This window comes from Ictidomys tridecemlineatus, chromosome 4 (genome assembly GCF_052094955.1).
Source record: "Ictidomys tridecemlineatus isolate mIctTri1 chromosome 4, mIctTri1.hap1, whole genome shotgun sequence".
NCBI lineage: Eukaryota > Metazoa > Chordata > Mammalia > Rodentia > Sciuridae > Ictidomys > Ictidomys tridecemlineatus.
This window is the reverse complement of record NC_135480.1, coordinates 107035333-107052674: the sequence shown is the minus strand read 5'-3', so window position 1 is coordinate 107052674 and position 17342 is coordinate 107035333. Positions and strand designations below refer to the sequence as shown.

Genomic DNA, 17342 nt, shown 5'->3' with positions numbered 1-17342 from the left:
TGTACAGAATTCCTACATGTTTTCTTTTGCCAAAAAGCAGCCCCATCTGGCCTGAGGGGATAGGATACATCATATTCATCAACAAACTGAGGCAGGGGGTGAAGGTCTAGTAGTCAGTGTAGATGAAGAATAATGGGAGTTGAGAGAGGGTGGTGACTCATCATCACTGGTTATCAAACAGAGAGGATAATGGGTGGCAAACAACTAACCTGTGGGATTACACTTCCCAGTTCAATGGGTTGCTAAAGATTACCCCTGTGCACTTGCTCCCTCCTTCCCTTAGGCTAGGATGCAGAGAAAAAAGTGAAGGTGGGCTGGGTGCACACTTGTAATCCCAACAGCTCAGCTGGCTTTCTCGGGAGGGTGAGGCAAGAGGATCATGAGTTGAAAGCCAGCCTCAGCAAAAGTGAGGTGGTAAGCAACTCAGTGAGACTCTGACTCTAAATGAAATACAATCTAGAGCTAGGCATGTGGTTCAGTGGTTGAGTGACCTGAGTTCAATCCCTGCTACCACCCATGAAAAAAAGGGAAGGTGGGGGTTCTGGTGTCTATTAAGGAGCAAGTCATGTCCACTACCATGGACACCCAGCTTTGGGACCCCTTCTGTTTGGAGAAATCTATTGCTATCTTCTTTCTCAAATAAAACGTGCTTTCTACACTTGTCTTGGCATTTCCCAAGTGTTCAGTCTCCAAAACCAGTGGAACCTGTTTCTCATATCCAAGACTGGTGTCACTATTATTATTTCCTTAATAGACATAATCTCATTACTCTTTATGTTACTCAGTACTCCTTAATAGAGTTTTATACACTGTGTAAAAATTAGAGGTTATATTTTGTATATTCCAAATTGTTAAAGCTATTTATTTATTTATTTACATTTATTTGTGGTTGGACACAATACTTTTTACTTATTTATTTTTATGTGGTGCTGAAGATCAAACCCAGGACTCCACATGTGGAACGCATATACTCTACTTCTGAGCCACAGCCACAGCCCTAAAGCTACTTACTATAGATCACAAATTCAGAAATACTTGCCAAGACACTTAATTAAGAAGGACAGGTACATAAAATATTGATAATAACAAATAATAATGATCATATGTATTTATTTCCTGATTTAATACAAATGAATTGTGCCTAAAAAGACTCATGTTTCAAACACATAAAATATGAGCAATATTTTACATTTGGAGGACTTTGAAGAACTTTTTCAAATATTTAGATGTTCTACAGGTTGTTCATGGTAGATGGATTCTGGGGTTTCCCAGTGGGGTGCTGTCTTCAATGTGTCTGATGCTGTGAATCCAGTCCTGTCCTTGGCACCTTTCTTCTACATAATCAAGTTCAAGCAAACAATCTCATGCCTTCTGGACATCCATTGTTATAGAATTACTTCCTTACTAAATCTGTACAAATTATAAATTTTTGCTAAACAATAATACTTTTTCAGAAACTTTTATTTCCAAGGAGTTTACTTAGGGCCACTTTGACATCCTTATTCCTCAGGCTGTAGATCAGAGGGTTTAACATAGGAACAATAATAGTGTAAAACACAGAGGACACTTTCCCTTGGTCCATGGAGCTGACTGATGACGGCTGCAGGTACATGAATGCTAGAGAACCAAAGAAGAGAGCAACAGCTGAGACGTGGGAGCTGCAGGTGCTGAAGGCTTTGTACCTGCCCTGGGTAGAGCGAATGTGCAGGATGCTGGCTATGATGAAGATGTAGGAGCTAAGGATTGTCATGGTTGGGAAAAAGATATTAAATGCACTTGAGGACAGACCTACCACCTCATTTATAAATGTACTAGAGCAGGAGAGCTCTAGTAGAGGGAAAAGATCACAGAAGTAATGGTTTATAATATCATCCTTACAGAAAAACACTCTTAGCATGCAGGTTGTGTGAACTGTGGCACAAATCAAGCCCACACTATACACCCCAACTACCATCCAGGAACAGACTTGATTAGACATGGTAACATTGTAAAGCAAGGGGTTACAGATGGCGACATAGCGGTCATATGCCATTGCAGACAACATGTGACACTCTGCAATTGCAAAAACAATGAAAAAGTAGAGTTGAGTCATGCATTCAGGGTAGGAGATTGTGTTTTTCTCCATCACAAAGCTCACCAGCATTTTGGGGACAATCACAGTGGATTGACAGAGATCAATGAAGGAGAGATTGCTGAGGAGATAGTACATGGGGGTGTGCAGGTGAGAGCTGAGTCCAATCAGTGTGATCATGCCCAGGTTCCCTACCACTGTGAACACATAGATTCCTACAAAGAAGAGAAGGAGGGGCAGCTGGAGCTCTGGTTTGTCTGTTAATCCAGCCAGGATGAACTCAGTTACGATAGAATAATTTCCTTCTGACATTTTCTTTTGAGAATTCTAATAGGAAGAGAAAAAAATAGTTATTATTGTATGGACACACCTGATATATATAAGACAGAATTAAAGTCATTTTAGCCAGGTTTTCCCTTTTATTTTCATCTCTCCATTATGTCAATTGTCAATGATGCTAGTATCACAGAAATAACTGACATGTTAATAAATATCATATATAACTATCCTTATGTGTGTTATGGGCTTTAAAATGTGTAATTGGTAGGACCCAGTCTCTGAACACACAAGGAACTGTTTTAGTAACTTTGCGTTTTCTGAGTATTTTCCATTCTTTGTGTAATCTTCTCTAGTCCTCTGCAGAGCAAATTCTTAAAATTTTTATGTGAAAAAAATAGTAACATTTAAAGAAAAACACACTGAGATCACACGTAATGATGGAAAACTGAAAGCCTTTTCTCCTAATGAAAAAGACAAGATGTTCACTACCTGCGATTTTATTCAACACCATACTACAGGTCAGGTTAGGGCAATCATGAAAAAAAATGTATAATAAATTTATATTGTAAAACTAGAAGTAACACTATCATACTTATAAAATGCACAATTTTATGTATAGAAAATTCCACAAGAAATCTACCAAGACAACTGCCAGAACTGATTCAAAAGTAAAGCAAGGTGGTGGAATAGCCTATCAGACAAAAAACTCAGTTATATTTCTACACACTTGAACCGAGCAATCAAAAATACTTTTGAAATAGCATGAACAATAAAATAAAATAAATAAGAATAAACTAAAAAATCAAAAGCAATGCATTTCACTTAAAATTAAAAAAAATGATTTTGAATTCAAAAATATCCCTATAAATGGAAAGACATCCAATTTCATTAATCAAGTGACTCAGTCTGTGAAAATATCAGTACTACCCAGATGAATCTGAAAATTCAGTGTCATCCCTCTCCAATTCCCAGCACTGGTTTTTTTTTTTTTTTTGTGGGCATTGGTAGGCTGGTGTATTCAGCTTTGTTACTACTGTGATTAAAAGACCTGACAAGAACAATTTCAAAGGATAAAGTGTATTTGGTGCTCACAGCTTTAGTCCATAGACAGCCAGCTCCATTCTTCAGGGCTTGAGGTGAGGCTGAACATCATAATGCAAGAATGCGATGGAGAGAAGCAGCTCAAAACATGAAGATCCAGAAGCAGAGATATTCCACTCAAAAATACAAAATATATACACAAAGGCACACCCCCAAAACCTACCTCCTCTAGTCACACCTACCTGCCTTCACTTGCCACTCAGGGGATTAATTCACTTAATGGAGGCTCTCATAACCCAATCATTTCACTTCCATTGCATAATCTCAAACATGAAATTTCAGGGACACCTACTCTCTAAACCATAACCAAGGCTGATAATAAAATCCTTACGAAAATGCAAGGATTCAGAGTATCAAACAAAAAAAAAAATGTTGAAAGGGAAGAACAAAATTGGAGGGCTCACATTTTGCAATTTGAATGCTTATTACCAAGTTAGATGGTGTGATTTTTGTCTCAAGTATAGACATGGAGGTCCAGGGAATAGAATTGACAATCCAGAAATAAACACACATCTCTGATCAATTGAATTGTTATAGGGATTTCATGCCAATTCAGTGGGGAAAATATTCTTTTATATTCTTTTGAACAAATGGTACTAGAATAATAATTACACGTAAAAGATATAATTTGGGCTGGGGAATGCAGCTCCTTGTTAAAACACAGGCCTAGCACCATAAAGCCCTGGGTTCAATCATCAGTATTGAACAAAATAAGAAAATAAAATAAAAATTAATTTGAACTATTTAAAAATCACACTATCCACAATAAATGAACTACAAAATGCTCTTAGAACATAAAAATAACTTTTGAAAAAGACTGAATCCTTGTGACCTAAATTTTAATGACAGTTTCTCAGAGAAAATACCCAAACCAGAGACCACCATAGAAAAAAGTTGGACACCATAAAAATGTAAAACGAAAGTATTTCAAAGAACAGTATCCACCTAACTTACACTTTAGGTATGTGTAATATAGCAAAATACACCCTACTGTCATGTATATTTAAAAGGAGCAAATAATGTATTTAATCTTTATAAACGAAAAAGAGAGAAATAAACTTCATCTTCATCTAAATTTTCAGTTATATGCTTAATGGAAGTCACATGTTACTTTCCTTTAAAAAAATATCTATAGTATTTCTATAATAACACACTATAATGGAAAGTAGTTTCAATTAATAGTAGTTTTGCTGGATACTAGTAACAGCAGGGAAGTATTTGTGGTCAGTATATATCTATGTATGATATTTCAAAGAGCATAAATGCATCATATGGTCATGTATAACTAATTAAAACAAATTTTAATTAATTTTTAAAGAACTTTAACAATTTAACAATGAAAAGGACAAATGGCCCAGTTGGAAATATGTGAGAGGATTCCAATAAACATTCTTCTATTTGAGATATACAAATGACCAATAAGCCCCTGAAAATATGTTAGTCATCATTCATCATTTATTAAGGAAATTAAAATCATACCCATAGTGAGAAAACATTTCACATCTATCAGAAAGTCTATAACCAACAAGGCAGATAAGTATAAGGGTTGACAAGAATGTGACAGCATTGGAACCCTCATCAATTGCTGATTGAACTGTGCAATATACAAACTTTTAGGCAAACAGTTTATTGGTTCTTCAAATTATGAAGCATAGGATTACCTCATAGCCCAGCAATTTCATGGCTGGTGGATACCAGAATTCAAAAAAAAAATACACACAAAAGTTTGCATGTGTATGCCCAGAGTAATTGTACTTTTAAGAGCCAAAAGATTAGAAGCACCCACATGTGCATCCAGTGAGGAATGAACAAGCAGAATGAGGGATGCCCATATGATAGAATATTATTCTTCGATAAAATGGAATGAAGAACTAAGATATGTCAAATCATGAAGGAACCTGAAACATGCTAAGTGAAAGAAACCAGACACCATACATTGTATTATTCTATTTATAGGATGGGTCCACAACCGAGAAATATATACAGAAAGCAAGCTTAGAGTCTGGAGGAGACTGTGGGAAGGGAGATATTAGGGTGGGATTGCTCATGAGGATAGGGCTTTATTTTGGGTGCTGATGAAAACATTCTACATTAGAACACAGTGATGGTTGTAGACTTCAAAAATATGCTAAAAAACTGAAATGCATACATAAAAAATAAATTATACAATGTTACTTATATTTTATATTTAAAAATGTATTATAAAATTAAAACAAGAAAATAATAACACCATCTAGCTAGGTGCTTAGGCCTGTGATCCCAGCAGCTTGGGTAGCTAAGGCAGGGGGATGGCAAATTCAAAATCTGACTCAGCAACTTAGCAAGGTCTTAAGCAACTTAGCAAGACACTGTCTCTAAATTAAAAATAAAAAATAAAAATAAAAATGGGCTGGGGATGTGACTCAATGTTTAAATACCCCAGGGTTCTGTTCCTGGTAACAAATTAACATCATCATATTCGCCACCATCATCATGGACACAAAACATTCCATCACAATGTCCTGATGAACGTCACCCTATAAGTCTCCTCATCTACTTTAGGTCTGGTATATTCTGAAATTGAGTAAAATATGTTCACTATACTTTTCTCCAAAACAATATGGTAATTTTATTTTGCACATATGAAAAAAAATGTCCTAGTTGGCCTCAAAAACTGTAGTAATTTTCTGATATCATGGGAAATTTTCTCTCCAATACATCTTCAAGGAAAACTTAGGCATTTCTAATTTCTATTAAAAACTGATAGATATAATAATGCAGACATATACTTAATTTATAATGTTCTTTCTATGACTTCATCAGAGAAAAATATCATCAAATGGTAAAATAAATAAAAATAATTATAGAAGACTGAATTACAGCACCTAGAAGTATTGTGAGAAAATCTCCAATAGATTTGAGTAGGGACCTAGCAATTTGCTTCTTGACACCTGCTTTCTTCTGACTCTCCACAGGCCACCACTTGCAGAGGACAACTATCCCTAATTCTGGGCCAATTTTATACTTCACTAGAAAAGCTGAAGCATGTCTCCAGTAGAATTGTTAACTCATGATCAAGCCAAAATGTTGCTGATATTGTACACGCAGACCTGGGAGATTCCTACTTACCTCTTATAAAAGCTGTTATTTATTTCAGCACATCTCTCTACTTTTCCTGAAGCTGAACTTCCATAGTGCTATGGTTTGAATGTGTCCTCCAGAGTTCATACCTTGCAAACTTGATCCCCAGTGCAACAGTATTGAGAACTGGGACCTTAAGAAGAGATTAAGTCATGAGGTGACTGGATAAGTGGTGTTCTGAAAATGGGCTAATCATAAGAGGTGTGGGTTCCTAATATAAGAACTAGTTTGCCCCCTTTCCTCTGTCTCATGTGTGTCCTCTTTTGTCCTTGATTATTCTACCATAGGATGCAGCAAGAAGGCCTTCATCAGATGCCTCCTTTGACCTTAAACTTACTATACTTACTAGTATAGTATAGTAAGACAGATAAATTTCTGTTCATTATACATAATCCAGTGAATGGTACTTTGCTACAGAAACACAAAACAAACAAAGAAACATATTCTCTCATAGTTCCTACTCTTTACAATTTTCTAGCTGATGACTTTTTCTTTGTCCTTGGCCTCTCACAAGACTGTCCCATGAAATGCCAATCTCCATCACAGAAGCTCCATTATTATCTATTGCTCAGTCATTGTAACTCTGCCAAAATGCTTGGGACTCTGACCCATTTCATGTGACCAGCTCCCTCTGAAGTCTGACTCTGACACATGCTCTTCATTCCTACTGTTCTGATTTGCTAACAGTACCTCTGTGCTTCAATGTCTTGGAATTTGGATGATGCCATCAATAAATTATTATGAAATCACAGATAATAGTAATGAAGATTTATATTGGGGATAATGCTTCAAGAAGATACTTTTAAGGGGTAAATGTAGACTTACACTAAAGGAAGATTATCCTGGCACTGTGGAGCACACCTGTATTCCCAGCAGCTTGGAAAGCTAAGACAAGAGGATCACAATTTTAAAGCTAGCCTCAGCAACAGTGAGGTATCAGGCAACTCTGTGAGACCCTGTCTGTAAATAAAATACACAATAGGGCTGGGGATGTGACTCAGTGGTTGAATGCCCTTGAGTTCAATTCCCAGTACCCCCCCACAAAAAAATGATTAACATTGATAAGCAAAAAGTTGACTATGTGTGGGTGTTCAAGATAGATGAATAAAGAATATCCTCTGTTCTGAATAATAGAGCTTAGAAGGGGACAAGGAAGCTAACTAGCAACTGTGGCAAAAACCTTGAACGAGCAAGTGCTACTGGTCACTGCTAACATGGATCTAGACCATGATGGGTGTCTATGAAGGCTTCTGAATTAAACAAACAAAAATTTCCTTCTTCTATTTCCCAATATATGTCACATGACAGGCCTATTACATGAAAGGAACCATGTATGCCCTCAGATGTAATGCAGAATTTCTTTTGTTTCTCTTTACTTCTATCACATTATTTTGTGTAATCCTATTTAACAGTTAAAGCCCTTTCTATAATAGTGACATCACAGTAATAAGACCAAATTCTGTGTGTCCATGAGCATGTTATTTTTGCCTTGATGTAGCATGTACTAGTTGGAATTATCTATCACTAATTTACCAGTTTTTCATCTGCACCTAATTGTAAATTCATGACAAGGCTGGCACAGTGCCTTGTATATAGCGAGTCTCAATATAAATGTGATTTAATAAAATGGTTACAAGAAGCTTAGAGATGAGTTAATATAGGTTCAAAATGAAAGAACAAAGCCCATGAATTGCCTGAGTAGAAATGAGCAAACAAAATAAGTATCTGCCTTAATTTCATACTGCAAAGAACAGGGAGATGATTAGGGAACCTGTGCTCACCAGGGAGTGTGGCTCTGAGAGTGAGGACAAGGGGAGACAGATAAATAGACACCTGCATCTATATTAACATTTAGGCGATGCTAACACTGCAGCAGAATGCTCTAAGATTTTAAAAGTCATGGTCTGGAATTCAGACATACCCCTCCTTCTTTTCAGCAGGCCAATGCTCTATAGTTTTTCTTCTGTATCGCACTGGAGGAAAATGACTTTGATCATGTGAGGAGGTGACATACCAAAGGTGTCCTGTGAATCACTAATCTTGATCTCTGCTGAAGCTGATGCCCAAAGCCATTTGCCTCTGCAAAGCTGGGCTGATGTGATGATTTTTTATGCTGGATATAAGGGGATAAACGAGAACAAACAATGATAATGACATCCCTCTGGAATCTCATCTCACAAGAATGAACTCTGGGGAAAACTGACAATTAGAATTTCCCTTTCCCCATTATATTTTCAAGATATTATCAATGCTCTATTTTATTTTATCTATTTAGTTAGATTTTTTTTGCTTTTATTGGTATATTATTCATTTTGACATAATCATTCATGCATAGAGTTCAATTTACTCCATTTCAATTTCTGATGCCCCATTCTCTTCTCTTTCCTTTGGTTCTCTTTACTTTCTTCCCCTTCCCTCTACCCTCCTCTGATACCTTTCTTTTACTCTACTGGTCTTCATTTTCCTTATTTATTTATTTATATTGGCACTTTATGCATACGCATAAGAGTTGAACTCACTGTGGTATATTTATACATGCACATAACGTAGACTTGTCAAATTCATTCCGCATTTCCTCCCCTTTGCCATCTCTCCTTCTTCCCTCTCAATTTCCTTCTTCTACTCCAGAGATATTCCCTTTTCCTTTTTGATATTCAACCCCTAACTTTTTCTATTACTTTTCTTTAGCTTCTGCATATGAGAGAAAATACTTGACCCTTAATTTTCTGAGATGAGCTTATTTCATGCAGCGTGATGTTCTCCATTTCCATCCAGTTACCAGAAAAATGCCATAATTTTATTCTTTATGCTTGAGTAATACTCTATTGTGTATATACGGCATCTTAATCTATTACTCTATTCATTGGCACCTGGACAGATTACATATCTGAGCTATAGCTGCCTTGTTCAAAATATTTGCGTAGTTGTATCACTAGAGTGTGCTGATTTTAGTTCTTTGGGATAAATACAAAGAAATGGGATTGCTGAGCCATGTGGTGGTTTCCATTCCTAGTTAAATCTTCACACTGTTTTCAGAGTGTACTAATATTTAGTCCCATCAATAATGTATGTATGAGTATACATTTCCCTCACATCATTTCCAGAATTTATTATTATTTATATTCTTGATCCAACTGGAGTGAAATAAAGTCTATGTGTTTTTTTTTTAATTTTCATTTCCTTGATTGCTAGGGATGTTGAATATTCTTTCCATATAGGCATTGGCCATTTGTGTTTCTTCTTTGAGAAATGTCTGTTTAGCTATTTCTTGATTGGCTTCTTTGTGGATTTTTTGGGGGGCTGTGTTAATCTTGTGTTCTTTATATATTCTTAATATTCATTAAATGTCAGAAGAGTAGCTGGCAAACATTTTCTCCCATTCTGTAGCTCTCTCTTCATGGTCCTTATTATTTGCTATGTAACTTTTTAATTTGATGTCATTCTAATTATGTATTCTTTCTTTTTTTTTTCTTCTTGAGCTTTGTGTCTTGTTATTGAAGTCAGTGCCTGTGCAAATATGGTGGTATGTTGACCCTATGTTTTCTTTTAGCAATTGTACTATTTCACATTCTTAATTCAATTGCACTTTTGTGCAGGTTGAGAAGTACAGATCTAATTTTCTTCTTCTGCATATAGATATTCAGCAGCATTTTTTAAAAGACGAACTTTTCTTCTACATATATTTTTGGTATGGATTAAAACGAAGAATGAATAAATTTTATTCCAAGACATTTTAAAATTTAAAATTTCAGAAAAATTTCTAGACATACACTGAAGGAATTTTTTAAAGATATTTCTTGAAAAGAAAAATATATATAAGTAGGGAAGTAACCAATTATTGTAAGAGTTAAAATTTTTAATTTTTTATTGACCTTTTATATCTGTGTTTAGTACATCATAATCACAAAACACGAGTTCTTGGAATTTTTTAACTTGAGTCTTAATAAAAATTTGTTCTCATTAAATTTGTATGCTAAAGTATGTTTTATATTAACAGAGATCTCACTGAGTGTGGTGGTGCATGCCTGTAATCCTAGCATCTAGGAGGCTGAGGCAGAAGGAAAATAAATTTAAAGCCAGCCTCAACAACAATGAGGCTCTAAGCAATTCAGTGAGACCCTATCTCTAAAAAAAATACAAAATAGGTCTGGGGATGTGGCTCAGGGATCAGGTGCCCCTGAGTTCAATCCCTGGTACCCCACACCTGGAAAAAAAAAAAAGACAAAGACCAGTGAGGAATAATTAACAAGACTAAAAAGAAGAGATGAGGACATTTTCTTTATAAAGAAAAATTAAATTTTTTAATAATAATGAAAAATATATATTATAGTCACTCTTTTCATGGTAAAGATATTGGGAGTAAAATTACATTTAATGTTATTTATTAAATGTTATATAATTTTAAGACAATGATTGCAATCAATTTTTTTCGTTAAAGTTAACTGGAATGCTTCAACTTTTGTTAGATATGGGCCTTTAGTTGGATGTTTAAAGGTATTTTGGAAATTGCAATTCTCTACCATTTTTTTTTTATTGGTTGTTCAAAACATTACAAAGCTCATGACATATCATCTTCCATACATTTGATTCTAGTGGGTTATGAACTCCCAATTTTTTACCCCAAATACAAGTTGCAGAATCACATCGGTTACACATCCACATTTTTACATAATATCATATTAATGACTCTTGTATTCTGCTACATTTCCTATCCCCTACTATCCCCCCTCCCCTTCCCTCTCTACCATTTTTTTAATAGGGCAAAAACTTAATAACATAATTGAAAGTCCCATAAAAATATTGCTCATCAATAATGATCCAGCCTTAGAAATAAAAATAAGATGCAAAACAATATACAATTTTTATTCTCAAGAATTTGGCTATTTCCAAGGCTGTAGATATGGCTCAGTGGTACAGGGATTATCTAGCAGCCATGAAGCCCTGGGTTTGATCCCCAGAAGTGAAAAAAAAAAAAGGAATTTGGCTATTTCTTTAAGTACAGTCCACATGCAATCATTAATAGTAAACATCTTTACAGTAGATGTTTACTATGGATACATCTTTATAGTAGATGTGATGAACCAGAGGTACACCCAGTTATTACTTGGAGGGATGACAAATGCGTGAGAATTAAACTGTTATCTTTGTCATTGAAATGTGCATAAAATTTGGACAAACAGAATAGAGTCAGGAAGCCATTCAGGTTGGCTGTGAGAATGAATACAAGACAAGAGGAATAAACACAGCATTGTAGAGATGGTATATAGACTCTTCTGCCCAGCATGACATACGCCTTTCTTGTAGATTTTAATAGATGTTAAAAATCTGTATTTTATACATGCATTACACATTTCATTTTTTCCATAGTTTTAATTGGTACATTATAATTATACATAATGGTGAGATTTGTTGTTACATGTTTATACATGCACATGATATAACAATATAATTTAACCAACATTTTTCAGCATTTTTACTTTCCTTAGTCTCCTTCCTCCCTATAGCCCCACTCCTTTATATTTTTGGTATCCTTACTATTTTCATGAGAGGCACTCCCACACTTTTTTTCCCTCTCTAGCTTCCCCATATGAGAGAAAATATAATTCTTGACTTTCTGAGATTGACTTATTATGAGTATTATTTTCTCAAATTCCATGCATTTTTTCTGCATATCACATCATTTCATTTCTATGACTGAGTTAAGCTCTTTTGTGTATATATACATTATCCTTATCCATTAATCTGTTGATAGACTTTTAATTTGGTTCCATTATTTAACTATTGTGAAATGTGCTGCTATAAACATGATCATACATATATCACTATTGTATAATAACTTTAATACTTTAAGTAAATGTGGAGGTGTGGTCTAGCTGCATCATATGGTGATCACATTACTAGTTGTTTTAGTCAGCTTTTTCACTGCTGTAACCAAAAGACCTGACAAGAACAATTAAAGGAGTAAAAGTTTATTGGGGGCTGACAGTTTCAGAGGTCTCAGTCCATAGACAACAGGCTACATTCATTGGGGCTTGAGGTGAGGCAGAACATCATGGTGAAAGTGTGTGGTGGGGAAAGCAGCTGGGACATGACCAGGAAGCAGAGAGAGAGAGACTAAGCTCAGCTCCCAAAATATACACCTAAAAGGCATGCCCACAATGACCCACCTCCTGTAGCCACAGTTTACCTGGCTACAATCACTGATCATAAACCCTATTGATGCACTAATTGTTTAAGGTTCTCATACCCTAATCATTTTATCTCTAAACTTTCTTTCATTGTTTTACACATAAACTTTGGGGGGACACCTATTACAAACCATATCCCTATTATTTGGAGGAAGCCCATACTGCTTTCCACAATGGTTGCACTAATTTAAAATCCCACTAACAATGTATAACTGATCTTTTCTCCCCATATTCACCAGCATGTTTTTTTTTTGGATTGATGATTGCCATTCTAACTGGAGTGATATGAAATCTCAGGGTAGTTTTGAATTGCAATTCCATAATAGTTAAAGATGTTAAAATTCTTTCATGCATTTATTAGCTATTTGTATTTCTTTGTAGAAATTTCTGCTTAGTTCAGTTGTCCATTTATTTATTGGTTTATTTGTTTTTTCCAGTGTTAAGTTTCTTGAGTTTTTAATATATTCTGGATATTAATCCTCTGGAAGAGAATAGCTAGCAAAGAGTTTCTCCCATTCTGTATATTGTCTTTTAATATTCATGATTGATTCCTTTTCCATGCAGAAGTTTTTGAATTTCATAGCATCACATTTAATAATTCTTGGCACCATTTCCTGATCTTTAGAGGTCCTATTAAGAAATTCATTGCCGGCACCTGTACTTTGGAGTGTTGACCCCACATTTTCTTCTAATAGTAACAAAGTTTCTGTTCTAATTTCTAGGTATTTTTGTTTGTTTGTTTGTTTGTTTACCATTTTGAGTTGATTTTTGTGTAGGGTGAAAGATGGATATTTAGTTTCTTCCTTCTACATATGAAAACCAATTTTTTCAATACTCATTATTAAAAAGACTGTCTTTTCTTCATGGGCATGTGTTTTGCCCTTTTGTCCAGGATTGATGCTTACATCTGTGAGGGTCTGTCTCTGTGTCTTCTATTCTGTTCCATTTATCTATGTGTCTGTTCTTAGGTCAGTGCCATGCAGCCTCCTCTTGCTCTAGTGCTGCAATACAATTTGAAGTCATTTATTCTGATACCTTAAACAGTTTTTGTTTTTGCTTAGAATTGCTTTCACTATTTTGTATCTTTTATTCTTCTGAATAAATTTCAGTATTGTTGTTTCTAGTTCTATTTTTACAAAAGTGTCATTGGTATTTTGATGAAGATTGCATTGAATCTATATGTAGTTTTTGGTAGTATGCTCATTTTAACAATATTAATTCTACTTATTCATAAACATTGAGGGAAAGTCTTTTATTTTCTGAGGTTTTATTCAATTTCTTTCTTCAGTGCTCTATCGTTTTCCTTGTAGAATTCTTTTACTCCTTTGTACATTGCATTTGAATCACAAGTAATACCATTTTTCCTGTTAGATGCAATGCTATATCCAAATGTTAAACCCTTGAAAGAACAAAAGTGAGTCATTTATGTCTTGATACAAGTATTATATAACACAGATGACAGTTATTTCTGGTGTTCGTTCTTCTTTTTTTCCTTAATAATAAACATTCCGAGTTTTAAGTTTGACACACTGCAATCTACATATTCATGATGTTTTTGTCACTATATTTATCTATGTCAGTTCGACCTTTTCAAAGAGATTCAGATTGAGGAATCTGTCAGTGCTCTACAGATCAGGAGACATTCCCTTCTCTGTCCACATGTTTTTGTCTGATGGTCAGTTGGTGAATATGAAGGATGGATCTGGAGACATTGAGAACACAGATGGATACTACAAGAAATGGTATAGAACAATATTTTAAAATAAGCTTACATCTATGATGAGTCATGGAACTAACCCTGAATCATTTACTGGCTTAAAGCAACCGTGTGTGTGTGTGTGTGTGTGTGTGTGTGTGTGTGTGTGCATGTTTGTATAATGCACAACCAAAGGTAATCCAAACTAATACAGAAGGTAATGCATGATTTTACCTAACATTTGTTTCTGTGACATCCCAAATAACTCTGAAAAAAACTCATTGTAAGAGGAATTCTTTTGTTTTGGAAATAATGTGTGTTTGTGTCAGAGCAATGAAAGACAAACTACTTTTTGTGTGTGTGGTAGATCTTCCATGGAATCTATCAGATAGTAATGTTACTATTTTAAATGCATGATATTCAGCAAAATTACTATAGTAATTTCAGTTATTTTTATTCTTTTAAACATGTTTAACAGTATAAGTGCATACATAAATGCTGGGAAAGGTAAAATTTAATAAAGTTAAATTTATCAGTTACTCAACAATATGTAAAATATACTATTTGTTGATTGTTTAATATCTACAGCAATACAATCAAAATTACATACACATAAACCTTATAAAACATAGCTAAACAAGATATACCCAATATATACACAAATATATGCAGTACACAATACCATATACACAATAGGAATCACATATATATACACTTATGTATGGATATATGTGCATACGTAAGGATTTGTTGGTAGGAAAATAACAGGGCATGAAGTACATGGAAACTGATTAGTACATGGAAAATGCAGGATTTTCTCCTAGTTTTCAATAAGTGCATAACCTCCTCTCTCTCATTGTACTTTTGGCTTTATAGGGTGACTTAAATTGACATGACATTGAAGTGTTTATGTCACACCTGTGAAGGAAAAATATGCAGTGTTTTTATAAGTTAGATGAGACAAATAATCAGAAATTATATAATAATAGTGGAATAAAACATGATATGGGGGGATTAGTAAAAACAAGTATGGAATTATCATGAAAAAGAAGAGGTAGCACAGTCCTGATACTGTGCAGTAAAGGAAGTTGCATAAATACATGTCAAAAAAACCATGGTATTTCCAATCTTGTATATTGTTGGCAATATCTTGCCCTGTGATACCTTTTTTCTAGGTCGAAATTATTTTATTACCAATTATATGCCTCCATATTCCTTAATGTAGTTCTACAAACTTCATAAGTATTAGGAATTATATTTTTAATAATTCAAATATTAGAATGATTTATTTTAAAGATCAAAATTTCAAAAATATTTACTAATAGTTTAAAAGGCCAGGTACACAAATCAATGGAAATACCAAAGGTTAATGATGACATATATTTATTCTCTGAATTAAGAAAGTGAATATGGCCCATAAAGACTCATCTTCCAAACATGTAAAATATAATCAACCATCTGGATGATGTTGAAAAAACTTCAAAATATTTAGATATAATCCAGGTCATGCTAGGTAAATGGACTCTGGGCATCCTAGCATGGTGCTGCAATTCATGTTCAAATCTTGTGAATCCAGTCTTACCATTGGTACCTTTCTTACAAATAATCATCTACTAGAAGCAATCTGATGACTTGTGGATATTTATTATTCCCAATGCACTATTTCCTTACCAAACTTCCTTATTTCCTAAGCAAAATCCTGTCTTTATGGGAAATTTCTTTTTCCAAAGAGCTTATATAGAGCATTTTTGACATCTTTATTCCTTAGGCTATATATAAGAGGGTTCAGCATGGGCACAATAATAGTGTAAAACACGGAGGACACTTTTCCTTGGTCCATGGAGTTGACTGATGATGGTTGTAAGTACATGAATGCTAGAGAACCAAAGAAGAGAGCAACAGCTGAGATGTGGGAGCTGCATGTGCTAAAGGCTTTGGCTCTGCCCTCAGTGGAGCGAATGCGTAGGATGCTGGCTATGATGAAGATGTAGGAGCTAAGGATTGTCAGGGTTGGAACAAAGATATTAAATGCACTTAAGCACAGACCTATTACTTCATTTATAAATGTACTGGAGCAGGAGAGCTCCAGTAGTGGAAAAAGATCACAGAAATAATGGTTTATTATATTATCCTTACAGAAAAGCACCCTTAGCATGCAAACAGTGTGAGCTGAGGCACCAATCAAGCCCACGCTATACACCCCAACTACCATCCAGGAACAGACTTGATTAGACATGGTAACATTGTAAAGCATGGGGTTACAGATAGCAACATAGCGGTCATATGCCATTACAGACAACATGTGACACTCTGCAATTGCAAAAATAGTGAAGAAGTAGAGCTGAGTCATGCATTCAGAATAGGAGATGGTGTTTTTCTCTATCACAAAGTTCACCAGCATTTTAGGGGTAATGACAGTGGATTGGCAGAGGTCAATGAAGGAGAGACTGCTAAGGAGATAGTACATGGGAGTGTGCAAATGAGAGCTGAGCCCAATCAGTGTGATCATGCCCAGGTTCCCCACCACTGTGAACACATAGACTCCTAGGAAAAGGAGGAAGAGGGGCATCTGGAGCTCTGGTTTGTCTGTTAATCCAACCAGGATGAACTCAATCACTGTAGAATGATTTCCCTCTGCCATTTTCTCCTGAGAATCCTAAGTATGAAGAGAAGAAAAATTATGAACAAGGCATCTGTTATCCAATCACTTTGTGAGAAACAAAGTTCAAGTCTTTGCAGACAGTTGTCTCCATTTCTTTCCTGATCATGCACTTTTAGCAGTCAAGGACAGTAGGATCACAGGAATATGTGACATGTAAATTAATATCAGAACTGTCCCTATTTGTAGTCTTTGCTTTAAGATTTGATATTAGTATTACCCAGTCCC

At 35.0% G+C, this 17342-nt stretch overlaps 2 protein-coding genes across 2 annotated transcripts; both read right to left on the bottom strand.

Annotated features, from left to right (window-relative positions):
• Positions 1-1450: 1450 nt before the first annotated feature.
• LOC101971172 (olfactory receptor 8G50) lies at positions 1451-2383 on the bottom strand. Its single transcript, XM_005339548.3, has one exon. The coding sequence runs from the start codon at positions 2381-2383 to the stop codon at positions 1451-1453; it is 933 nt and encodes a 310-aa protein (XP_005339605.1).
• Positions 2384-16160: 13777 nt separating this feature from the next.
• On the bottom strand, positions 16161-17102 carry LOC101970878 (olfactory receptor 8G50). Its single transcript, XM_005339547.2, has one exon. It carries the CDS (start codon positions 17094-17096, stop codon positions 16161-16163), a length of 936 nt encoding a protein of 311 aa, XP_005339604.1. The 5' UTR covers positions 17097-17102.
• Positions 17103-17342: the final 240 nt, after the last annotated feature.